This window comes from Botrytis porri (genome assembly GCF_014898465.1).
Source record: "Botrytis porri strain MUCL 3234 chromosome Unknown BPOR_002, whole genome shotgun sequence".
Lineage (NCBI taxonomy): Eukaryota > Fungi > Ascomycota > Leotiomycetes > Helotiales > Sclerotiniaceae > Botrytis > Botrytis porri.
In genome coordinates this window covers 2,425,344-2,444,653 of record NW_024066076.1, presented here as the reverse complement: position 1 = coordinate 2,444,653, position 19,310 = coordinate 2,425,344, and the positions used below count along the sequence as shown (strand labels likewise).

Below are 19,310 nucleotides of genomic sequence, written 5' to 3'. Positions count from 1 at the left end.
CTGACATTTGAAGGTTGATCTGGTCCCCCTATTTAATACAATTGCGCCATTCATTTTCAGCTCCCAGAAGATATTCTTCAAAACCAACTTTCTTCAACAGCATCGTCACACAACTGCATTATCGACCAGGCATTTGCACACCGTAATCAACCAATCTAAACGCTGTTTGCCCTCATTGCCCATGCAAACACAACCACAACCGTATTCCTGCAAGGCTGCGACCATGCGGCGCATATGTGACATCGCTTACAATACAGACCCGTAGGCACTACACTAGCCACTTGCCCTGGCAACACCGCTTCCAGCTTACGCTATGCGCTTGTTCAGAGCTTCCTTGTGCAGCATGAGATAGTGGAGAGTGATAGTGAGGAAAATGGGGAAGTTAGGTGCGTGCAGCCTCCGTAGTGGTGCTACGAGGATGACATGGGGGACGCGCCAGGGTTAATCGAACCAATGGCATACCCGCAAGATTATGGAGATGCAGATACCTGTTGTGCCATTTGAAATTTGGAGGATCAGACCAGTTCGATTTGTTCGGGCAAAGATAGAGTATTTTGGAGGGTCTGCTTGTCTTCTTTCGGTCCTTCCGCTTGCCAATTGCGGTCTACGTACCTGTTGGAGAAGATTCATATCTATCTCGATATTTCCTCATGGTACTCTTTTTTTGTGCTCGCTTTTTACGCTTTTGCACAGTACCTCACTGCATCCTTTTCTCAATTTTTTTTTGTTTGTTGTTGCTTAATTCAGAAATGCTTCGAATAATATTCTCAACAGTGGGCAGGTGAAATTGGACAGACAGCGCGAAATCTAGTGATCGAATCGACTGATGAACGACAAGAAGCATCCATCCGTTCCATTTTGATTATTTCCTCAGCTCCTTTCAGTCAGAGGGTATTCAGCAAACGGTTGTACATAATAAGAAACCCCTCAGGAGAATTCGGAAATATATATATATATATATATATAATAGACACGATGGACGCACAAGCCGCCGCAGCACAATTTCCACCCGGATATCTGGAAAATTATAACGGACACAAACTCGTCGTTACGTGTATCGCTTGTATTACCTTGAATATATTCTTCGTCTTTGCGAGATTTGTTTCCAGGTGGCTTCATAACACACCGCGGGGTTGGGATGATTTTCTCATGGTGCCAGCCTTAATATTTTCCGTGTTGCTTGCTGCTCAGGGTCTCGGTACGTGTATAATTTTATGTCTCAAGCATCTTCACATTTGACGAGATTTATGTCTAACAATCACATCTTATAGTCGGAATAAATTACTGCGGAGTAGGCCACCATATTGAAGCTATTGAACTGAGCGCTCCCTCCAAACTCCTCGCCCTCTACAAACTCTTAATGTTCTTCCCCGCCACCTACGCCATCGCCGTCACCTTTCCCAAACTCTCCATCCTCGCCATGTATCTCCGTATCTTCACGGTTCCATTTTACCGCATGATAACCTACTTTGTGATCTACATCCTCGTCATATCATCCACTATTTTATTCATGATGATGCTCTTCCAATGCACGCCTGTTGATTATTTCTGGGACAAAACGATTGTGGGAGGAAAATGTCATTTTGATATCGAAAAGCTATTTTTATATGCTAGTTTACCGAATATTATAACCGATATCGTTATGTTACTATTACCATTACCCTTTATTTTCAGACTCAACATGACAAGAAAGGTGAAGATCGGATTGGGCGTTACCATACTCACCGGATCAAGGTACATAGTTCTTTGTCCCCTCCTCAAACCCCCAATTAACATTTCCCAAGCGGTCTCGCGACATCTATTCTCCGTTTCGTCTCTTTCGCGCATCAATCCTTATTCCCAGATACTCCCCGCGCAGCCGTCGATCTCGCCTTATACACTATCCTCGAAACGAGCATGTACATAATTGCCGCATGTCTCCCCGCCTGTCGACCCCTCTTCAACATAATATTGCACCCCTCGCGAAACATGCCACAAGACCAAAAAGACGGTCTAAATTCCCCCAGAGAGCACGCCCGAACTCTACACGACGATATCGAGCTCCAGCAAACCAGCGAGACCAGCAGCGGTAGCGAAAACGGAAACGGAAACGGAAACGGAAACGGAAACGGAAGTACAGGAGGACGCTACCACGGCATCGGCGACGGCTTCCGAGGTATGCAGGGTCGATTCAAGCGACTAGGCTCCGACGCCGGTTTATTTCTCGGACGGAGAGATGTTTCTCCTCCGCCCCCCTCACCTCAACCATACCCGCACTCCCAATCTTCCTCGGGCCCCTCTCACTCCCCCCAAACCCAAGAGCGCGATCCGGACCGTCAATTTTCAGAGCAGGCAGAGGGACGTTTCGGGCTCGGTCTCTCAAAATTCCGGTCTCCGTCTCGGGAGCGAAGCTTCAAAGCTCCCGTTTTCAAACAACCATTTCGGGCGCCCGAGCGTGTGCACATAGCGAATATGCATGTGGGACACATGCAGATGAGTCCCGAGGAGGATAAAGAGCGTCAAGGGGGACAAACGAGAGATGGGATTCGGGTCAAACAGGAGTTTGATGTATATTATGATCGGCCGCCTGTACGATAATGTTTTCTAGGAGCTGGTAGAAAGAGGGAGGCATTTTTCAAAGGTGGGATTTCTTGGGCTGTGTATAAGTGTATTAAGTATATTGGGCGTTTTTGGGATATTATGGGCATTGGGAGGTGTTTGGATAATCATGCATTTCTGTGGGGTGGATGGTAGTCTGCTTTTGTGGAAATGAGGGTGTTGTGTGCATACTTTGATACCATGGAGACGGTGGTTATTTGATATATAAAATAAATAAAGTTAATGAAAATGATTAATGTTTACATTTACTGGCTCGTTCAAAGCTCGTAAGAGCTCATATACTTGTGTCGTATCAACGCTCAAACGATAGTGCAATTCGAGTCCTACGCAACGCTAACACCTCCCTTTTCGCTCCCCTACACTAAATAGCTTTGCGTAAAGTTGATGATTACAATATCATCCTTGAGCTAAGACCTTGAAATCATTTTTCATACTGTGGTTGAAATACCACCATTCTATGTGAAGCTACTGATTTTCTACAACTGTTCCTAATGAAGCTGCACGAATACTAGTCTTGAAAAGGGCCAACCAATTCACGAGCATTATAACTGCCGCCAGCCATCCCCCTGGGTAACGCGCCGCAGTTGGTATCAGTACACTACCCAAAAGGATGAAAGCGGCGAGCTCTATCCATTCAGAGTGCCTGTGGGGACTTTTTCGTTCTGAGCTGCACTCTCTCGAGCCATAAATAAAAGCCAACCATTGAAAGAGACCATATCTTCTACGGCACTCCCAACATTGCTGCTCTTCTTAGCTGCGAGAGTGATAAGGTGGCATGATAATATATTTCGTATTACAAGGAGAAGACACATTGCAGTCACATCTCTTGTAGAAGCGGTCAGATCCAGATCTTGAGTGGTCCTCGACAACACAATCGTACAGGCCAAATTCAACACCAAACTTGATATCGTCCAGCCCATGCTTATTCCCAAGATTTGAAATTCTGGTACTGAATCCGTACTTGTAAATTTGGGGTCAGGTGGCACAATGATGGCCAAATCTTCTGATGCAGCTTTATCATGATCATTCTGGTTCAAATTAGCCAAAAGTATAACGGATGCGCACATTGAGGCTGGGACTTACAGATCCTAACTTGTCTCCATGAGAATGCAGAGGAGCAATTGGTTTTGGCTTCACTCCAGATGGAATTTTGTCCAAGTCCTTCCCAAACGACCACTGTACTCCCAGAATTGGGCCGCGTTCATCGGTGTTCTTACCGTAACCCAGGAAAGCACAAATGACTGTGTGACGAACAACAAAGCCGCACATCACTGGAGCTGGTATCACAACGAACGCAGTCAAGATAGGAACACCCATGACCACAAAAGCTGCGTAAAATATAACTACACATGATCTCGCACTCTCTAGGTGGAAGGGCACGACGCTTTCGTTTCTGTGGTAGTCAAGAGCGATCAAAAATGCAGCGAAGACATTTATAATAGAGGATGAAACTATATTTTCGAATGCCAAAGATTTGTTATCGTGGTATTTGTAGAGAAATGCAATAATCCCAATAATCTGAACATTCTTTAGTAATTAGAAAATATAGTACGGCCCACAGCGAATACAAACAATGAAAACTGTGAAGACATACCTGCTCCAATATGGAAGCGGCAGCAAGAAGTTCAATCGTAAGTCCGGGAACGCCCCAACTCGGAGCCGCAACAACTGCATGGTTGATGAAAATCCTCCAGGAAGTCCAAGAATAGGCAAGGAGTCCGATCATAGCACATGCTTGAGTATTAGGTCTGGCCAGTCCATATTTGCAAGTAATTATGAGTCTTGGGCTGAGAAGTGGAACTCCTGGAATGATGAAACATGCAAGTTTAGGAGAGGAAATCCCATTCAATCTGCAGCCACCTGCAATGTATCATTGATAGTAAATATCGAAGAAGAAGGCGGGAAATCTAGAAAGCAAAGTGAAGGTGGGTTGTTGACACCGAAATTCAAAGGGGAAGGTACGATATCCTCAGTCAAACAGACCAACATCACCAATTGAAAATAAAGAAAAGCTTGCCAAAATGCGAGAACGATTGCATGAATAACCCAACATTTGGGAAGTTCAAGAAGGGATTGTGAAATTTGTATCTCCAACTCATAATTGAGGTCAAAATTGAAGATCTCGAAGGCTATCGAGAAATGTGGTCAAATGTATTGCAGACAAAGTCCAAAACGAATGCCGAAGACGAGCTTTACTTATCTCTAGTTCGATATCCATGTTGGAAAATGTATCAGTCCCAGTAAAATTATGAATACAATCAGATACTGAATACTCTCTTCGGATCAAAGGCCATTTCCTCAATTTCCTCATCTTTTTTTCCTTGACTTCCTGGAATTACATAACCTCTCTGGTTGCTTAAAACTCGTACACCATTTTTTTCCATGTCCGTTGTAAAATGGGTATGTCCAAAAACCCATACTTTAACATCAACCCAGTTCGTACTTGAATTTCCAAGGAGCTCAGTAGCAAATACTGAGCCCCAAGGATTATTAGAATTCTTTGGACTAGACGTGCCGACTATCGTCGGCGCATGATGTGTGATCACCAATATCTTCTTTTCAGGTTCCCCTTCGGCCCTAGATTTGTTTTGGTTCTGAATATTCGTAACTTCGTTGAAAAGCCATGTCAGATCAGATATATGTGCAGCGTTATGATCGTCAATCGACCAATTATCTATCTTTTCGAGATCCTTTAATCTTGCTTGAACCGCCTCCCTTGCGCCATCATCGATTTTTGACCAAAGTGTACAACCCAAGATCGTGGTCTGTGAATCTCCAAGTTCAATATCCCATCGTTTTTGATGACACAAAACTAGTTTATCGTTCAAAGCTGCTTCATTTTCGAGTCTTCGAGCTTGTTCCAAAGCGCTGGTGCGTGAAAAGTGGTAAAACTCGTGATTTCCAAGAACTAGGAAAACCCTTTCAAATTGCGCGGTCTGCTTTGCAAGAAATGCTAGGTAATCCTCATAATCAATAAGACGCCCAATGTCTCCCGCTAAGATGAGATAGGGTGCCACAGGTGCAATCAAAAATGTGTAATATTGTGAGCACACTTCCAGATGTAGATCAGATAGAATCTGGAAAGTTGGGGCAGACTGCTGTTTGGTAAAGAGGGAGCGGATTGTATTGACGACGAAAGGTTGTACCATCATACTTCCGTCACTCGAACAGACAAATCATCCACAAAAGCTTCTACTCAAGCATTGAAGCAGTAAGCTTGGGCGGAGAATGGGTAATAAATGGTTAGATGGACGAGGGAAGTTGTACGCATTGGCTTCCGGTAGTAATAGAGATTCCATGCTTACTAATCACGAAACGCTATTCAACAGTGATTCGAATTTCCCATCATATTTTCTTTCTTATACGAGTAGTAAAATGTGAAATATCTGGCTCTCTCTTTTCTTCCCCTTTGCTATTCGAACTGAAATGTCCATTCGACCTCATCCGCCTCCCTTCCCCTCCTCATCCTTGTCTACCCTCCCAAGTTAGTTGAGTCACTACTGGAGCATCGTATCTCATTTCTACATGCTCGAAATATGAATATCAAGTGTGTCAAGAGCATTCCCTGTGACCTGTTAGAGCGAGTGAGTTCAGCTAAAGATCATGCTAACATCTTCTACTCCATCACCAACTCATAGCAACACACCCTATCATGAAAAAAAGACACCAAAAGCATCGAAATGAATTCACAGAACACTGACTTGCATTCATTAAACATAGATCAGCCCATGAAGATTACATCACCAAGTATAATTCACCTGTCCCAGATACTGGCCTAACCCGAATCCTCAAAGTATATAAGCAACCATCGTTCGAAGTGATCTTCTTTTATTGCCCAAATACATGATGATGAATGCATATATATACATTGCTAGCAATACCCAATCGGGAATATAATGTACATGCGTTTTCGATGCGAGCAATAAATGCAGCACAGGCAGTTACTGACCAAGCCAGCTCAGTATATACTTAGGTATCTATTCATAGGAGCAGTTCCCGCGAAGACCTATGGATCCTCAAAAACCCCTACTGTTAACTTCTGTCTTCTTTGTTACGCTTTTCAGCTTCGTTCTTTATCAGTTATACACAATCCTTCTTCATATGACCCCAGAATCCCTTTCCCCAGGATCGTCATAGACGGTATGACTAAAAGCTTCATAATCATCATTATCAACCAACCACTCTATATCCTCATCATCCGGGCCTAGTTTGCTCATGAGCCCCGTTCCAGCTTTTGGATATGGTGGGCTATTTGGTGTGGACTCTCTGCTTTCCTGAGACACTTCCTGTCCATTGCCCATCCCATTTGTATTCCCACTCGACTCCATGTTTGACGAAGCCTGTGGAGGTTGTGTTGGTGGAGCGGCAGAAGCATGAGTGAAAGCTGGAGCCGGAGGAAATGACGAGGTAAACAGTGGCGAAGGAATGATATTAGAGGCTGTGGAATTGGGGGCTACTTTGCGAATAAAATTCATTGGTGCGTTGGGGTTTGATTCTGCACGAGAGAAAAGACCCGCTGTGGAGGTGGCGGAGGGAGGAAATGGTTGTGTGATGTGGTTGGTTGTGGGGCGAGATGAATTCTGTGATTGGCGGGGTTGGAGGGGCGGAGCATTGGCGGGGAATATAGGCATATCTGGGTGCAGAATAGAGGCTTTAATGAGAAGCTCTACTAGCTGGGGGTGAGGCAGTAAGGCTAGGTATGTCCTTCTCTGCAAAGATTGTTAGCTGGTACTTTTAGAATATGAAAGCAAAGTAAAACAAATACCTGGTCGAGTGTTTTGCCGGCCCAGCTAACACCGTCAGTCTTAGATGGTGCCGGTTTTATACCCCTCTTTCTTGCGCAATGATTACAATACCATGGTGCATGTTCATCCTTCACCTCTTCTTCTGAAACTATAGGGTCATGGCACATTTGATGCCACCCTAAATTACACCCATCGCAAAAGACTATCATATTGTTCTGAGGACTATTGCCTCTACCGCACCTCTTGCATAATGCTTGTTCTTGATTCTGGGTTCGTTTATTTGTCGACGCAGAGGATCGTTTCCGCGAGCTCGTCTCAGGCAAGGTAGGTACGAATTGAGTCGGCTTCACTATTTGTCTTCCGCTTTGTGTAATTTTTGGCATTTCCATCACACTGCTCGAATCGTCCGAGTCCGAATCTCCGCCTAGACCACTCAAAGCTTCAGATTCATCCGCACTTTCACTATCATCCTTGGCCCTTTTACGCTTTTGTCCTGTCTTGAGTCCCTTTCGCTTCTTTTTGATTCCTGCACTATTTGATGATACAGTCGGAGACTCAATTTTGGGTGTCCTAGAGGTGGCACTGGATTTGGGCGTCGACTTTTTGCTAGTTTGATATCTTGGTGGTGGTGTAGTTATTTCCATGTTCTGCGTAGTTTTCATCCCCGACATGACGTTCCTGCGCATTTCTTCATAGCCCGGCGGTGTCCCTGTAATGCCAATACTGGATAGCCCGCCAGATAATCCTGCTCTCATACGTTGAAGAATCATTTCGGTCGCGGCAGAGAACTGAGGAATGTATTTAGGAGGGGAAGATTCGTCCATGGTTGTATCATTTGATCCAACTGCAGAAGCTGGAGCATTATTTGGCGCGTCCATGTCTGTCGTGGTTGCTTGATATTTCAGTGGAGGCAATAAGATTTGCGCCGGCGAGAATTAACAAAGCTACCGTGCCGCAGCAAGCGTGATGGATATCTAGAATTAATGAACTAGATTGAAAGAGTATAGTATTGATTGACCGAAGTCAATTGACTAATTAGAAGCCGTGATATCATGAATGAAAGGGCCCAAAACAATTGATGTACTGGACGTGTCAGCACGCGCACTGATAGATCCCAGCAAAATAGAAATATGACGGAGCTTCTGAACATACAGCTTCAGCCTGTCGAAAAGCGTAGGAGTTGATGCTCTACGAAGTACTTGTAGATGTCGTTATGAGAGAGTACAAAAAGTGGTCTGGTGATGAATAAACTGGCAATCACATGTTTGACAATCATGTGATGAGATAAAATCACATTGGACTCCTTACAAATTAGCCTAATGCCTTGAGTGTTGAAGAGCAACAAGACCCAACGACATCTGTAGAGGGTAATAATAGCATTTGAATGTCCGAGATATCTACATAATTCTATTTTACAGCTCCTTCGGCCTTCAATGCTTCAATATCAGATTCATCCATCCCTAAGATATCTCGAAGAATCTCATCTGTATGTTGTCCTAGCATAGGAGGTACTGTTCGTATACTTGGCTTGCTCTCACTGTATTTTACCGGAGTGTTGACCATCTTAATTGGACCACAATATTCGTGATCCATCTCTTTTACCATATCCCTTGCTAACACGTGCTCATGATTCAATGTTCCTTGGATATCATTGATAGCTGCATAAGGTAGCCCGGATCCCTCAAAAATATCCAGCCATTCTTTGGTAGTTTTGTCTTGAGTGATTTTCTCTATAGAGCTGTCTAACTCTTCTCGATGGGCAACTCTTGCTGTGTTGATGACAAATTTTGGATCCTCTTTCCACTCTGGGCGTCCAAGTCCATTGCATAGAAGTCCGAATAATCTATCATTTCCTCCACCAAATAAAACATCACCGTCTTTTGTCTTATACGAACGATATGGTACGATAGATGCTAGCACAGCTATTAGGTTAAATTCTCAGCAAGAATTGGAATAACTTACGATGAGCAGTCCCCCATCTCCCTTCATCCTTCTCCCCACTTATCAAAGACGAACTCGCCAGATTCGATAATGTGGCAACTTGACAATCTGATAGAGCAACATCAATGTGCTGTCCCCGTCCTGTTCTTCCTCTTGCCAGTAAAGCGGCCATAATACTATTACTAGTATACAAGCCAGTCGTTAAATCTGTTACGGCAACCCCCACTTTCACGGGAGGTCCGTCCCTACTTCCAGTGATGTGCATCAATCCCATCTCAGCTTCAACCATAACATCGTATCCGGCTCGGTTTCGATATGGACCAGTTTGACCATAGCCGGTGATAGAAGCGTATATCAATCGTGGGTTTATCTCTCGCAGTGTTTCGTAGTCCATACCATATTTCTTCAGTGAACCTGGTAGATAGTTCTCAACGAGAATATCACTTTCTGCAGCGAGTTTATGGAGGATTTTGACTGCCGATGGATGTTTAAACGACAATCCAAGGGACTTTTTGTTCCGGTTAACCTGGTAATCGGTGAGCCGTGAAACTTGCGGTGTACTGGCATATGTGGTCAAGCTACAGCAAAAAAGTATGCACTTTCTCCAGGCCCTTTCTTCCCTGATCCACCTAAGTATTTCGCATAGGGAGGCCCCCAGTATCTAGTATCGTCACCTTTTGTCGGATGCTCGACTTTTATCACTTCTGCACTAGCTTTATGAGTTTAGATAACGACATAAGGGATAGCAAACCATACCCAAGATCTCCTAATATTTGTGTGCAGTATGGCTGTTAATGGTCAGGGAAGCCTTATGTAACTTCTAATCTTTTTGACTTACACCTGCAAGCACCCGAGTCATATCCAATACTTTGTACCCTTTCAGAGGTAGTGTCATATCATTCGTCGAAGCATTTGCCAATCCTCTGCGCCTGATATGCCTAACCGCTGGAGTGAAGCCATTGGAACGCCATAATACACAGAAAGCTCTAAAGAGCGACCGTGGATAAAGCGAAATGGTCATGATAACAATCAATGTACAACAAGGACGATGAGAGCTTAATTCTGAGTGATGTTTATTGTTATTATTGCCCCGCTAGCGCTACCCCAGATTTTTGGCGCATCTCGGCTCGGCTAACACAATCACCGAGATATCGGCCCACCGGGACTTCACACCAAGCAATATACAAGAACATTGGATAGCAAATACTTCGGAAGATAGTCAAGAAATATGAATTACACTGAATATTATATTAAGTATTGGACCTTTTGTTTCCCCAGAATCACATATATGTGTCTAGCCTTCTTCTCTATCCATTTCATCACGACCTCTTTTAGCACCGTTGGCAGGTCTTCTTCCTTTCAATACTGCCCCCTTCTTACCTCTATCCTCGTGCAAATTCTTCATCTCATTCCTAGCATGTCTTTGTGCTTCTTCTACCCTAGGTTTGAAGACCATAACTTCATCCTTCACCATCGGGTATTCGTCCTGCTTCTTTCCTAACGCTGCCTCAATACGCATCCAAATCTCCACATCATATTGAGTTACAAAACTAATTGCATGTCCGGATTTTCCTGCACGAGCAGTACGTCCAACTCTATGAATGTATGTCTTACTGTCCTGTGGCATGTCGTAGTTCAACACAACATCAACTGAGGGGATATCCAAACCACGAGCAGCGACATCCGTTGCGACAAGAATTTTTCTTGAACCTGCACGGAACTTGTTTAAGGCACCCAAGCGAGAAGATTGTGAAAGTTGTCCATGTAGTGGAATGGCTCCGAATCCAAGTGTTCGTAACAAAATTGCTATTCTCTGCGTTTCGTTGACTGTCCGTGTAAAGATGATGGCGGATTGACCTGCAAACTCGTTCAAAAGATAGATCAAGTACGTATCCTTGTGAACTAATGGTATGAAAATGTAGTTTTGAATAAGAGTCGAGACAGTTTGATATTTGTTGCTGCTGATGCTTACTCGTAATGGGTCCTTCAAACTTGCTCGTTGAAGACTTTCGACTTTAGAGCTGATAGTTGCGGAAAAGAGATATGTTCGTCGCTCTCGAGGTAAAACTTTCAGGATTTTGTCGAGAATAGGTCCGAAATCTAGGTCAAGTAGTCGATCGGCTTCGTCCATAACCAAATACTTGAGCGACCGTAATGAAAAGCCCTTTGTATTTTCTAAATGATCGAGAAGACGACCAGGAGTTGCAACTATAATGTGAGGTTTTTTACCCAGAGCGATTGATTGAGGTACCATATCCATTCCTCCAACTATGACAGCACATTTTACTCTTATAACAGACCCAAGAGCCTCGAATTGTTGGGAAATTTGATATGCAAGTTCGCGAGTTGGTGCTAATACTAATCCGAAGAGTGGTTGTGGTTTATCGAGTAGAGCTTGAAGAATTGGTAAAGCAAATGCGGCAGTTTTTCCACTACCAGTTTCGGCCAGACCGATCAAATCTCTCCCTTGAAGTGCGAGTGGTATAGACTCCCTTTGAATGGGAGTTGGGGCCTTGTATCCTAAAGTGTCGCATGCCTCGCATAGTGAGTCGACGATACCCTGGAATTGTGAGTAAGAGATATTGCGATAGACAAGTAATTACGCACCAAATCCTTGAAAGACTTTGGGGCCTCATCTTCCTGAACTTCCTCAGTCTTTTTGATAACTCTGTTATCTTCAGTATCCTCAATTGGCTCTGGGGAAGGTGTGGGGGAGCCTTTTTTCGACTCTTGAGTCTTCTTCGACTTCGAATCCTCCGAAGATGGATTTTTATCGGTCTTCCTCCGCTTCACCGAAGACATGATTGTTATCTCGTCAGAATAGATACGAATGCGTAGAAGTATCTTGAACCAAAGTCTTCAATTCAAACGACTCTCAACATTGGCGCAATAATTTTGATGATTTAAATACAAGTTGAGTGCGAAGAGCTAGGGAAGGCTAGAGAAAATAGTTTTTTATCGGGCTTATCGGATCCGCTTATCTGATTGGCCGCGCAAAAAAGTTTCTAACTTTAAGAAAATGTTAGGAGGAGAAAGTCCTAAAGAAATAACATCATACAATTCAGAACAACAAAAATGGCGAGAAGACGTACTAAGAAGCGCACCCATGTTGGTGCCAACAATCCAGCTGGAGCAAAGGGAACTCCTGCTTCTCAAGCTTCACGATCCCCGAAGAGCATGGTAATTCGAGCTGGTGCAGGAGAAGTCGGACCAAGTGTCAGTCAATTGGTAAGGGATGTTAGACGGATGATGGAACCAGATACGGCCTCAAGATTGAAGGAGAGAAGAGCAAACAAATTGAGAGATTATCTCACAATGGCAGGTCCTTTGGGTGTCAGTCATCTTATGTTGTTCTCGAGATCAGAGGCCGGAAATACAAACATGCGACTTGCTCTTACACCAAGAGGTCCAACGTTACATTTCAATGTAGAGAAATACTCTCTATGTAAAGATGTGAGGAAGGCATTGAAGCATCCTAAAGGTGGTGGAAAAGAGTATACAACACCTCCATTGGTACGTTGACGATCTTTTGTAGTGATCAAATGGGTATTAACTGACCAATTCAGCTTGTGATGAATAATTTCACATCTCCTGCGTCAGAATCGAGTTCTGAAAACAAGATACCCAAACATCTCGAATCGCTCACAACCACCATTTTCCAATCACTTTTCCCACCAATTTCTCCTAATGTCACACCTTTAACATCCATTCGCAGAGTTATGCTTCTCAACCGAGAGCCGACCAAAGGTGAAGATGATGGCACATACACCATTAACCTTCGTCATTACGCAATCACAACCAAAAGAATTGGTCTTTCGAAGCCATTGCGAAGATTGAACGCTGCCGAACAATATCTACATTCAAAAAATCCAAGAAAGGGAATACCAAACCTCGGAAAGTTGGAAGATATCGCCGATTACATGATTGGAGAAGACGGGGCTGGATATATGACAGATAATACAAGCGGAAGTGAGGTAGACACCGACGCAGAGGTTGAAGTGGTTGAGACACGCACTCGGAAAATTCTTAACAAACGTCAAAAGGAAAAGACCCGTGATGGACAAGTCAAGGGCGCCAGAAGCGGGGCTGAAAAGCGGGCTATAAAATTGGTGGAACTAGGACCAAGGATGAAGCTAAGAATGACAAAGGTCGAGGAAGGTGTGTGTGACGGAAAAATTATGTGGCACGAATATATTCATAAATCGAAGGAAGAAGTCAAAGAAATGGACAAGGCTTGGGAGAAGAGGAGACAAGAAAAGGCAGCTCGTAAGAAGATTCAGAAGGAGAATGTTGAGAGAAAAAAGAAGGCCAAGGCTGGCAACAAGAAGGGTGGCGACGATGATGAAGATGATGACGAAATGGATGTTGATGAGTGGGATAGTGAAGGTTTAGAAGGGGATGGAGAAATGGAGCTAAATGAGGAGATGGAAGAAAAAGGAGAATGGGAAGATGAAGAAGAGGAAATTGCTGCTGGTTGAGTATGAGTTGTACTCACAGATTGTCAATACCTTGATGTATAATTTTTTTTGGCGCATTTAAAGGTTCCATGGTTATTCTGTCAATATGATATCTAATTCAAATCATGTCCTCCAATACTTTGACTGCCCTTTGACCAACAGGCTGTCCAATGGGCAAATAGCGGACGTGTCCGTTTTATAACCTTGATTGTTATACACAGAAGCGTCGCCCTTTCTTCTTCTTCTTCTTCTTCTTCTTCTTCCAGACAAGTCATGTGTGTTAGGAAATTGAAGGCTCTTATGAGACTGATGCGTAATTCTGGCAGTTGCCTGGGGTCCGATATACACGGTTTGGGCTCTTATGAACAGTGTCTGTTACGTTACTATGAGTTATCCCGAGTCATATGCGGTCATAGTTGCAAGTTTTAGATGCATTCCATTTTAGCCAAGAAAATGATCTTATCCAGCTAATATAAGTTATATGGTGAAAACATGGTTACGAACAATTACCCATCTAATTCGGGCCCATCCCTATTTGCCTACTTACATACAAGCTACAACATTCTGAACGAATTAAGTCTTTCGAACTATAGGAGAAAAATACTTTGACGCAAGACATAATGACAGCACTGCGCAACTACAATCATATCTCTTTCCCTGAAGAATAGGGGCGACTCGGATAAATGACAATCTACTCGAGTAATTCCTGTATGCTATGATCTTATGTTCGAATAGAGGCCACCGAGACATTACATCAACGTCATACTCAATTATCAACTACTAACACTGCACATCTATTTCTTCGCAATTCTGAGTCACATTACCTAGTTCTAATCTCAGCCAGGATGAGGTTTATAATACAGCACGTCCAATACTAAAATAGAGGACATCCGTATGTTGTTAACCCTGAAGATTACTGTTATCTTTAATTCCAGGCTACATTATTTTTTCTAACTCATGATGATAAGTACAAACGTTCTTTGTTCTGCTATGTCAATCTTGAAGAATTGCAACAAACTTCTTGAAAGATATTGACTTTGAACCTGTTTGACAAAAAGTGCTTTGATTCCTTTGCCATCTCTACTGTCTACATTCTCTCTACTCTCCAAAATCTAAGTTTCCTTAGTCTCTATGTTCTTTTCACTTCTTGCGTTCTTTTCGTTCTCTGGATGTCTGTTTGTGTTCTTTCTGTCTTTCATGTTCCTTCAACCCTTTGTACTACCCCCATCAAAACATATAGAAACACTGTTCTCAACCCCAAACTAAATACCACAATGCCATATCTCCCGTTCCACTTCCCAATCCCAAAGCAGTAAACATGTCCCCCACCACCAACGCCGAAGCCCGCAAAAAAAGCAATGCCACCGCCCAAGACATCGCAAGCGAAGCCGAAAAAGTCGGTTTCCACCGCTGGAAATGCGTAACTGCATATCCCGGTCCCTACACCCTCTACCGATCTTCCTCTCCCAACTACGTTTCGCCACCAGGCGATCCTTCCCAGTCTATCGACGCAAAAGGTATTGCATTCTTGCACAAACAAAATATCGGTCACGTGATCTGTCTCAACAACGATGAACCGAGTTGTCTCAAGATTGAAGCCGAATTGACCAATGCCCATCCGCGCATCATCTACACACATCTTCCTGTGACAGATTACACGCCACCGTCTTTGGATCAGATGGAAACGGCGTATCAAGAGTATTTGAATGCGAAAGTACCGACACTCGTTCATTGTGGGTATGGGCATGGGAGAACTGGCACAATGATTACGGCGTTGCAGTATAAGATTGAGAAGGCGAAAGGAAAGAAGCTGGATTTTAAGGATGCCGATTATGCTAGGAATAACGTGGAGAAGACCCATTACGGGAGGTCCACGGGACAGTATGAAATGTTGAATTTGCTGCAAGGGAAGAAGTGAATTCGTTCAGATGGACAACATGCTGGTGCTCAAGAAGAAGCAACGGTGGGCTGGAATTGAGAGAAACTATCTTGCTCACAGGAGGAAACAGGAACTCTCAACTAGTAATTTAGATATCATATCATTGATATTGTTACTTCCGTGAACTGTGGCTTTAATTCCTCAGTTGTGATTAGCAATTCGGCCTCAGTGGATGCGTCTGATAGCCGCGAAAGTAAAGCCCTTCCGGACTATATCTATCCAACTGGTCATCTAAACTTCAAATGGAAATGCGCAGAAAATACTGTCAAATAAGAAACCGACGTTGAAACGATCCCGATGCCAATCTTATCAGTACAGTATAGTTTGCAAGTAAGTATTGCCAACACAAGAATACACCCAGACAGAAGTTCGCACCGACTGTACTCGCCAGTCCCGGATCTTGAATCTGGGTAAGTTGAAGTCCAGCAATGGGTTTCAATCAGTTACAGAGTTGTTTCTACCGCCTCAGACCGACGAAATACTGGAAATCATTCGAGCAACTAGTGGCTTTTAAGCTCCATATATTTGGGCGATACAAGGAACTTCTCATTGAACTGGAAGTTCTGATAGAGATTAGAGATGTCATCTTGAAGAGGTTTGATGCGTACCCTAGAACTACCTGGGCGTTTGAAATGCCATGAGTTTGATATCACTCGCCCTTCTGCCCACCTCTCATGCATCTCACTTTTTGCCTTTCACTTGTATCCACAATTTCCTAGGAAAATTGTAGCAGAGGATCTATATACATTCCATTCCATTCGGTTGATCCAAAAAGCATCCAGCTCACTAACTTGGCCGAGCTCAAACACTGCGCCATACACCATTTGACTCTATCCAACCATGAGAATTCCAAGTCAGGTATCCATCCCAACAATGCAACATGGCATGTCTAATCCTTCAATCAAACTTTTCTTGAACGCCATCACGAATCTTTCCATCTTTTTAAGCACTAAATATCCATCAACTAATCCAAGAACGCTTTGCACGCTAACTATACTGATGCATTGCTACAAAATTTCATCATTATCCCAGCTCCACCAGCTGCTTCCTCCTTTCCTTCCATCATCTTTATTCGCGTGATCTTCCACGACTTCGTCTACCACCTCATCATCTCCCAGATTCACAGCCTTAGGTATCTTCACTCCTTCCCTCTTCATCTTCTCCTTCCAAATCCTGATCTCCTCATCGTACCCCTCCCACCAATCCCACGCATCTCCTATTCCCCTACTAACTACCTTCCCCGTCCACTGATCCATTTTGGTTGGAATCGCCCATGGCCAAAATGGATCGGAAGGATGCCAAACATCTTTATTTGAGTACTTAGGATGGCAATAAGTTTCACACATAGCCCATTCAGCTACAAACCACGTCATAAAGATTGTGAATAGTAATCCAAACCAGGTAAGTTTTCTAGTTCCAGGGTAACGGAAGCGGGGAAGAGGTATCATGAGGTAGTGAACATTTGGATTCAAGGCAGGGTTTGGAGGAGCATCTAGAAAAAAGGGACGAGATGATGTTTTGGGGGTTGGGATGCCGAGTTCTTTGGGCGAGTGTGAATGTGGACCTGATGATGAGACTTGCTGTTCCAGTCTTTCGATGCCATGTCTCGCATCTCGTATACTACTCGTAGTGTGTTTCAAACTCCGACTCATACGAAGGAACGCAAGTTCTTCCAACTTTTTTTCTTTCTCTTCGTGAGAAAGTGGTTTGCCATTTTCATCGAAATCGAGATTGATTTCTACAGTTTCAGAATCTGGAGACGTAGGTTGATTCTTTAAAAACAGGGAGAAGTCCCGATCGATTGTAGTGGAATCATCGACTCGAGCTTCTTTTTCTATACGTTGGAGGTCGGCAGCGGCGGAGATGGTAGGGGCACTATTTATTGGAGTTGGACGGGATCGCGACTGTGACTGGGAAGGTTTGGAAGGCTCACTACCGCTGCGGGGCGAGGAAGGTTCCTCTTTGATCTGAAATTGTTCTTTGGGTGTTCTACCGTTGGTGCGCATTCGCGGTGGTGCAGGGGTCTCAATCCACCCGCCTGTGACTTTTGGGGTGGGCAATAGGAGAGGGTTGATAGGCGCAGATGGAGGTGGTGTTGGTGCGGAATCTGGAAACTTCTCAGAGACCTGTTCAAGCTCGTAGGGAGATCTTTCTGAAAATACCGGAGCTTCAATATTATTATCTAAGCTACCGGCACTATTTCTCCCGCTTCCACTTGTACCCGTAATTGCTTTAGAAAGATTCCTTAAGATCTGAAGGGAATCTTCTTGTTTAGAAGCTGTTCCATTTTGACGTCTCTCATTTTCCGGAAATACCGTAACGGGAGTTCCACGTATCATCTCCCCTTTTTCCTCAAGTGTTGTTTTCTCATGCATCTTATCCGTTTTGTCGTTGGCTTTAGGTCGTTCCAAAGATCGTTTCAAAGATCGTGGCTCAATGTTTTCTAGTGCTCTGTGGTTATATTCGGCCCTTGCCCGTGGTTCGGCATTTTGTAGAACTCTATGGTTAGATTCAGAATTCGCCTGTGGTTCAGTATTTTCTGGAACCCTCTGGTCGTAGTCGGTCCTTGATCTGCTTTCACGGGCCCTCTGTATTGCTTTCAAGCCATCTTCCCCTTGGAACCTTCTTTCTAGTCGGGATAATGGTCTCTCTTCCTGTGGCATAAAATTTTCTTTATCATTACGCATGCTGCGTACATGATTGTCGACATGGAATGAATTACTTTTCGAGAAGTCGCCGCTTTTTGATCTCCGTTCCCGGGGTAACCTATCCCGCAGTGCTACTTCCTGCCTTTCTTGGGGAATTTTGTTATCTTCACTCTCATACGAAGTAATTGGTCTCCGTTCCGCACGCCGTTTTTCCAATTCCCGCCGCACACGCTCTCTGCGTTCTTCCGATTTTGCGTGCACTGTCTTCTTCTTCGCAGTCTCATCCTCTACAGGCTGCGAAATTTTACGACTTTCAGGATTATCAACGGACTTTCCTCTCCTCGCCAGCCTCTCCTGAACCTTCACATAATTTGCCTCTCCATGTTCCTCTTCCTCCTCATCATCCTCAACAAAACTCCTCTCCTGCTCCATAATCTCCTCTATCCTGCTCGGTAGAGCGTTCGTTTTCAGTCGTGGGCTACGATTAATATCCACACTTCGAGCCGTAAACTCAAGCTCTGTATCCCATCCTCTACCCGTCCCATTGGCTTCCTCCTCTCTCATCTTCCCAATATCTCTCGTAACACCCTCAATATCTACACTCGCATCTTCCCCATTGTTTTCATCGTCTTCCATTATCTTCTTTATCCAAGTATCTCCGGACCCTCCCCTCGCTCTGTTGCCCCATATATCAGTACCATTATCATTATTATTGGCGCGGAAAGTTCCTCTAGTGCGCGGTGAAGGCGAGCTATCATATCGAGGTTGTTTGCCAGGAGCCATTTGCGCGCATATTCATGAGACCTGTAGTTGCAATTGCAATTGTGTAGTATCGATCGCGGTTTGGAGATTTTTGAACTTCGTGGAATGTGAACGCGAAGAGCGCGTTTTTCTAGAGCTGGGAGGGGCGAGCGCGTGAACTCGGGTGATCTTTATAACCCGTAGCTGTACTAGGTATTTATATCGTATTTGTACATGAATG

General features: G+C 44.0%; 9 protein-coding genes across 9 annotated transcripts; 3 read left to right on the top strand and 6 right to left on the bottom strand.

The window, feature by feature from the left end:
• Positions 1-533: 533 nt before the first annotated feature.
• Positions 534-2,577, top strand: EAF01_001734 (uncharacterized protein; the record flags this gene model as incomplete). The annotated part of the gene is made up of 3 exons (XM_038909984.1): positions 534-1,198; positions 1,272-1,734; positions 1,785-2,577. Exons 1-3 carry the CDS (start codon positions 976-978, stop codon positions 2,575-2,577), a joined length of 1,479 nt encoding a protein of 492 aa, XP_038774796.1. The 5' UTR covers positions 534-975.
• A 647-nt stretch (positions 2,578-3,224) lies between these two features.
• EAF01_001733 (uncharacterized protein) lies at positions 3,225-4,324 on the bottom strand (the record flags this gene model as incomplete). The annotated part of the gene is made up of 3 exons (XM_038909983.1): positions 3,225-3,626; positions 3,682-4,116; positions 4,193-4,324. 3 exons carry the CDS (start codon positions 4,322-4,324, stop codon positions 3,225-3,227), a joined length of 969 nt encoding a protein of 322 aa, XP_038774795.1.
• Positions 4,325-4,856: 532 nt separating this feature from the next.
• On the bottom strand, positions 4,857-5,750 carry EAF01_001732 (uncharacterized protein; the record flags this gene model as incomplete). Its single annotated transcript, XM_038909982.1, has 1 exon — positions 4,857-5,750. The coding sequence occupies one exon, from the start codon at positions 5,748-5,750 to the stop codon at positions 4,857-4,859; it is 894 nt and encodes a 297-aa protein (XP_038774794.1).
• A 485-nt stretch (positions 5,751-6,235) lies between these two features.
• On the bottom strand, positions 6,236-8,524 carry EAF01_001731 (uncharacterized protein). The gene is made up of 2 exons (XM_038909981.1): positions 7,364-8,524; positions 6,236-7,307 (listed from the first exon to the last, which is right to left on the bottom strand). The coding sequence occupies exons 1-2, from the start codon at positions 8,219-8,221 to the stop codon at positions 6,696-6,698; spliced, it is 1,470 nt and encodes a 489-aa protein (XP_038774793.1). The 5' UTR covers positions 8,222-8,524; the 3' UTR covers positions 6,236-6,695.
• Positions 8,525-8,689: 165 nt separating this feature from the next.
• Positions 8,690-10,305, bottom strand: EAF01_001730 (uncharacterized protein; the record flags this gene model as incomplete). The annotated part of the gene is made up of 5 exons (XM_038909980.1): positions 8,690-9,256; positions 9,306-9,810; positions 9,867-9,993; positions 10,041-10,072; positions 10,123-10,305. The coding sequence occupies 5 exons, from the start codon at positions 10,303-10,305 to the stop codon at positions 8,751-8,753; spliced, it is 1,353 nt and encodes a 450-aa protein (XP_038774792.1). The 3' UTR covers positions 8,690-8,750.
• Positions 10,306-10,578: 273 nt separating this feature from the next.
• On the bottom strand, positions 10,579-12,086 carry EAF01_001729 (uncharacterized protein; the record flags this gene model as incomplete). Its single annotated transcript, XM_038909979.1, has 2 exons — positions 10,579-11,844; positions 11,892-12,086. 2 exons carry the CDS (start codon positions 12,084-12,086, stop codon positions 10,579-10,581), a joined length of 1,461 nt encoding a protein of 486 aa, XP_038774791.1.
• A 273-nt stretch (positions 12,087-12,359) lies between these two features.
• Positions 12,360-13,762, top strand: EAF01_001728 (uncharacterized protein; the record flags this gene model as incomplete). Its single annotated transcript, XM_038909978.1, has 2 exons — positions 12,360-12,797; positions 12,851-13,762. The coding sequence occupies 2 exons, from the start codon at positions 12,360-12,362 to the stop codon at positions 13,760-13,762; spliced, it is 1,350 nt and encodes a 449-aa protein (XP_038774790.1).
• A 1,297-nt stretch (positions 13,763-15,059) lies between these two features.
• On the top strand, positions 15,060-15,659 carry EAF01_001727 (uncharacterized protein; the record flags this gene model as incomplete). The annotated part of the gene is made up of 1 exon (XM_038909977.1): positions 15,060-15,659. The coding sequence occupies one exon, from the start codon at positions 15,060-15,062 to the stop codon at positions 15,657-15,659; it is 600 nt and encodes a 199-aa protein (XP_038774789.1).
• A 1,028-nt stretch (positions 15,660-16,687) lies between these two features.
• On the bottom strand, positions 16,688-19,111 carry EAF01_001726 (uncharacterized protein; the record flags this gene model as incomplete). Its single annotated transcript, XM_038909976.1, has 1 exon — positions 16,688-19,111. One exon carries the CDS (start codon positions 19,109-19,111, stop codon positions 16,688-16,690), a length of 2,424 nt encoding a protein of 807 aa, XP_038774788.1.
• Between the last annotated feature and the right edge of the window lie 199 nt (positions 19,112-19,310).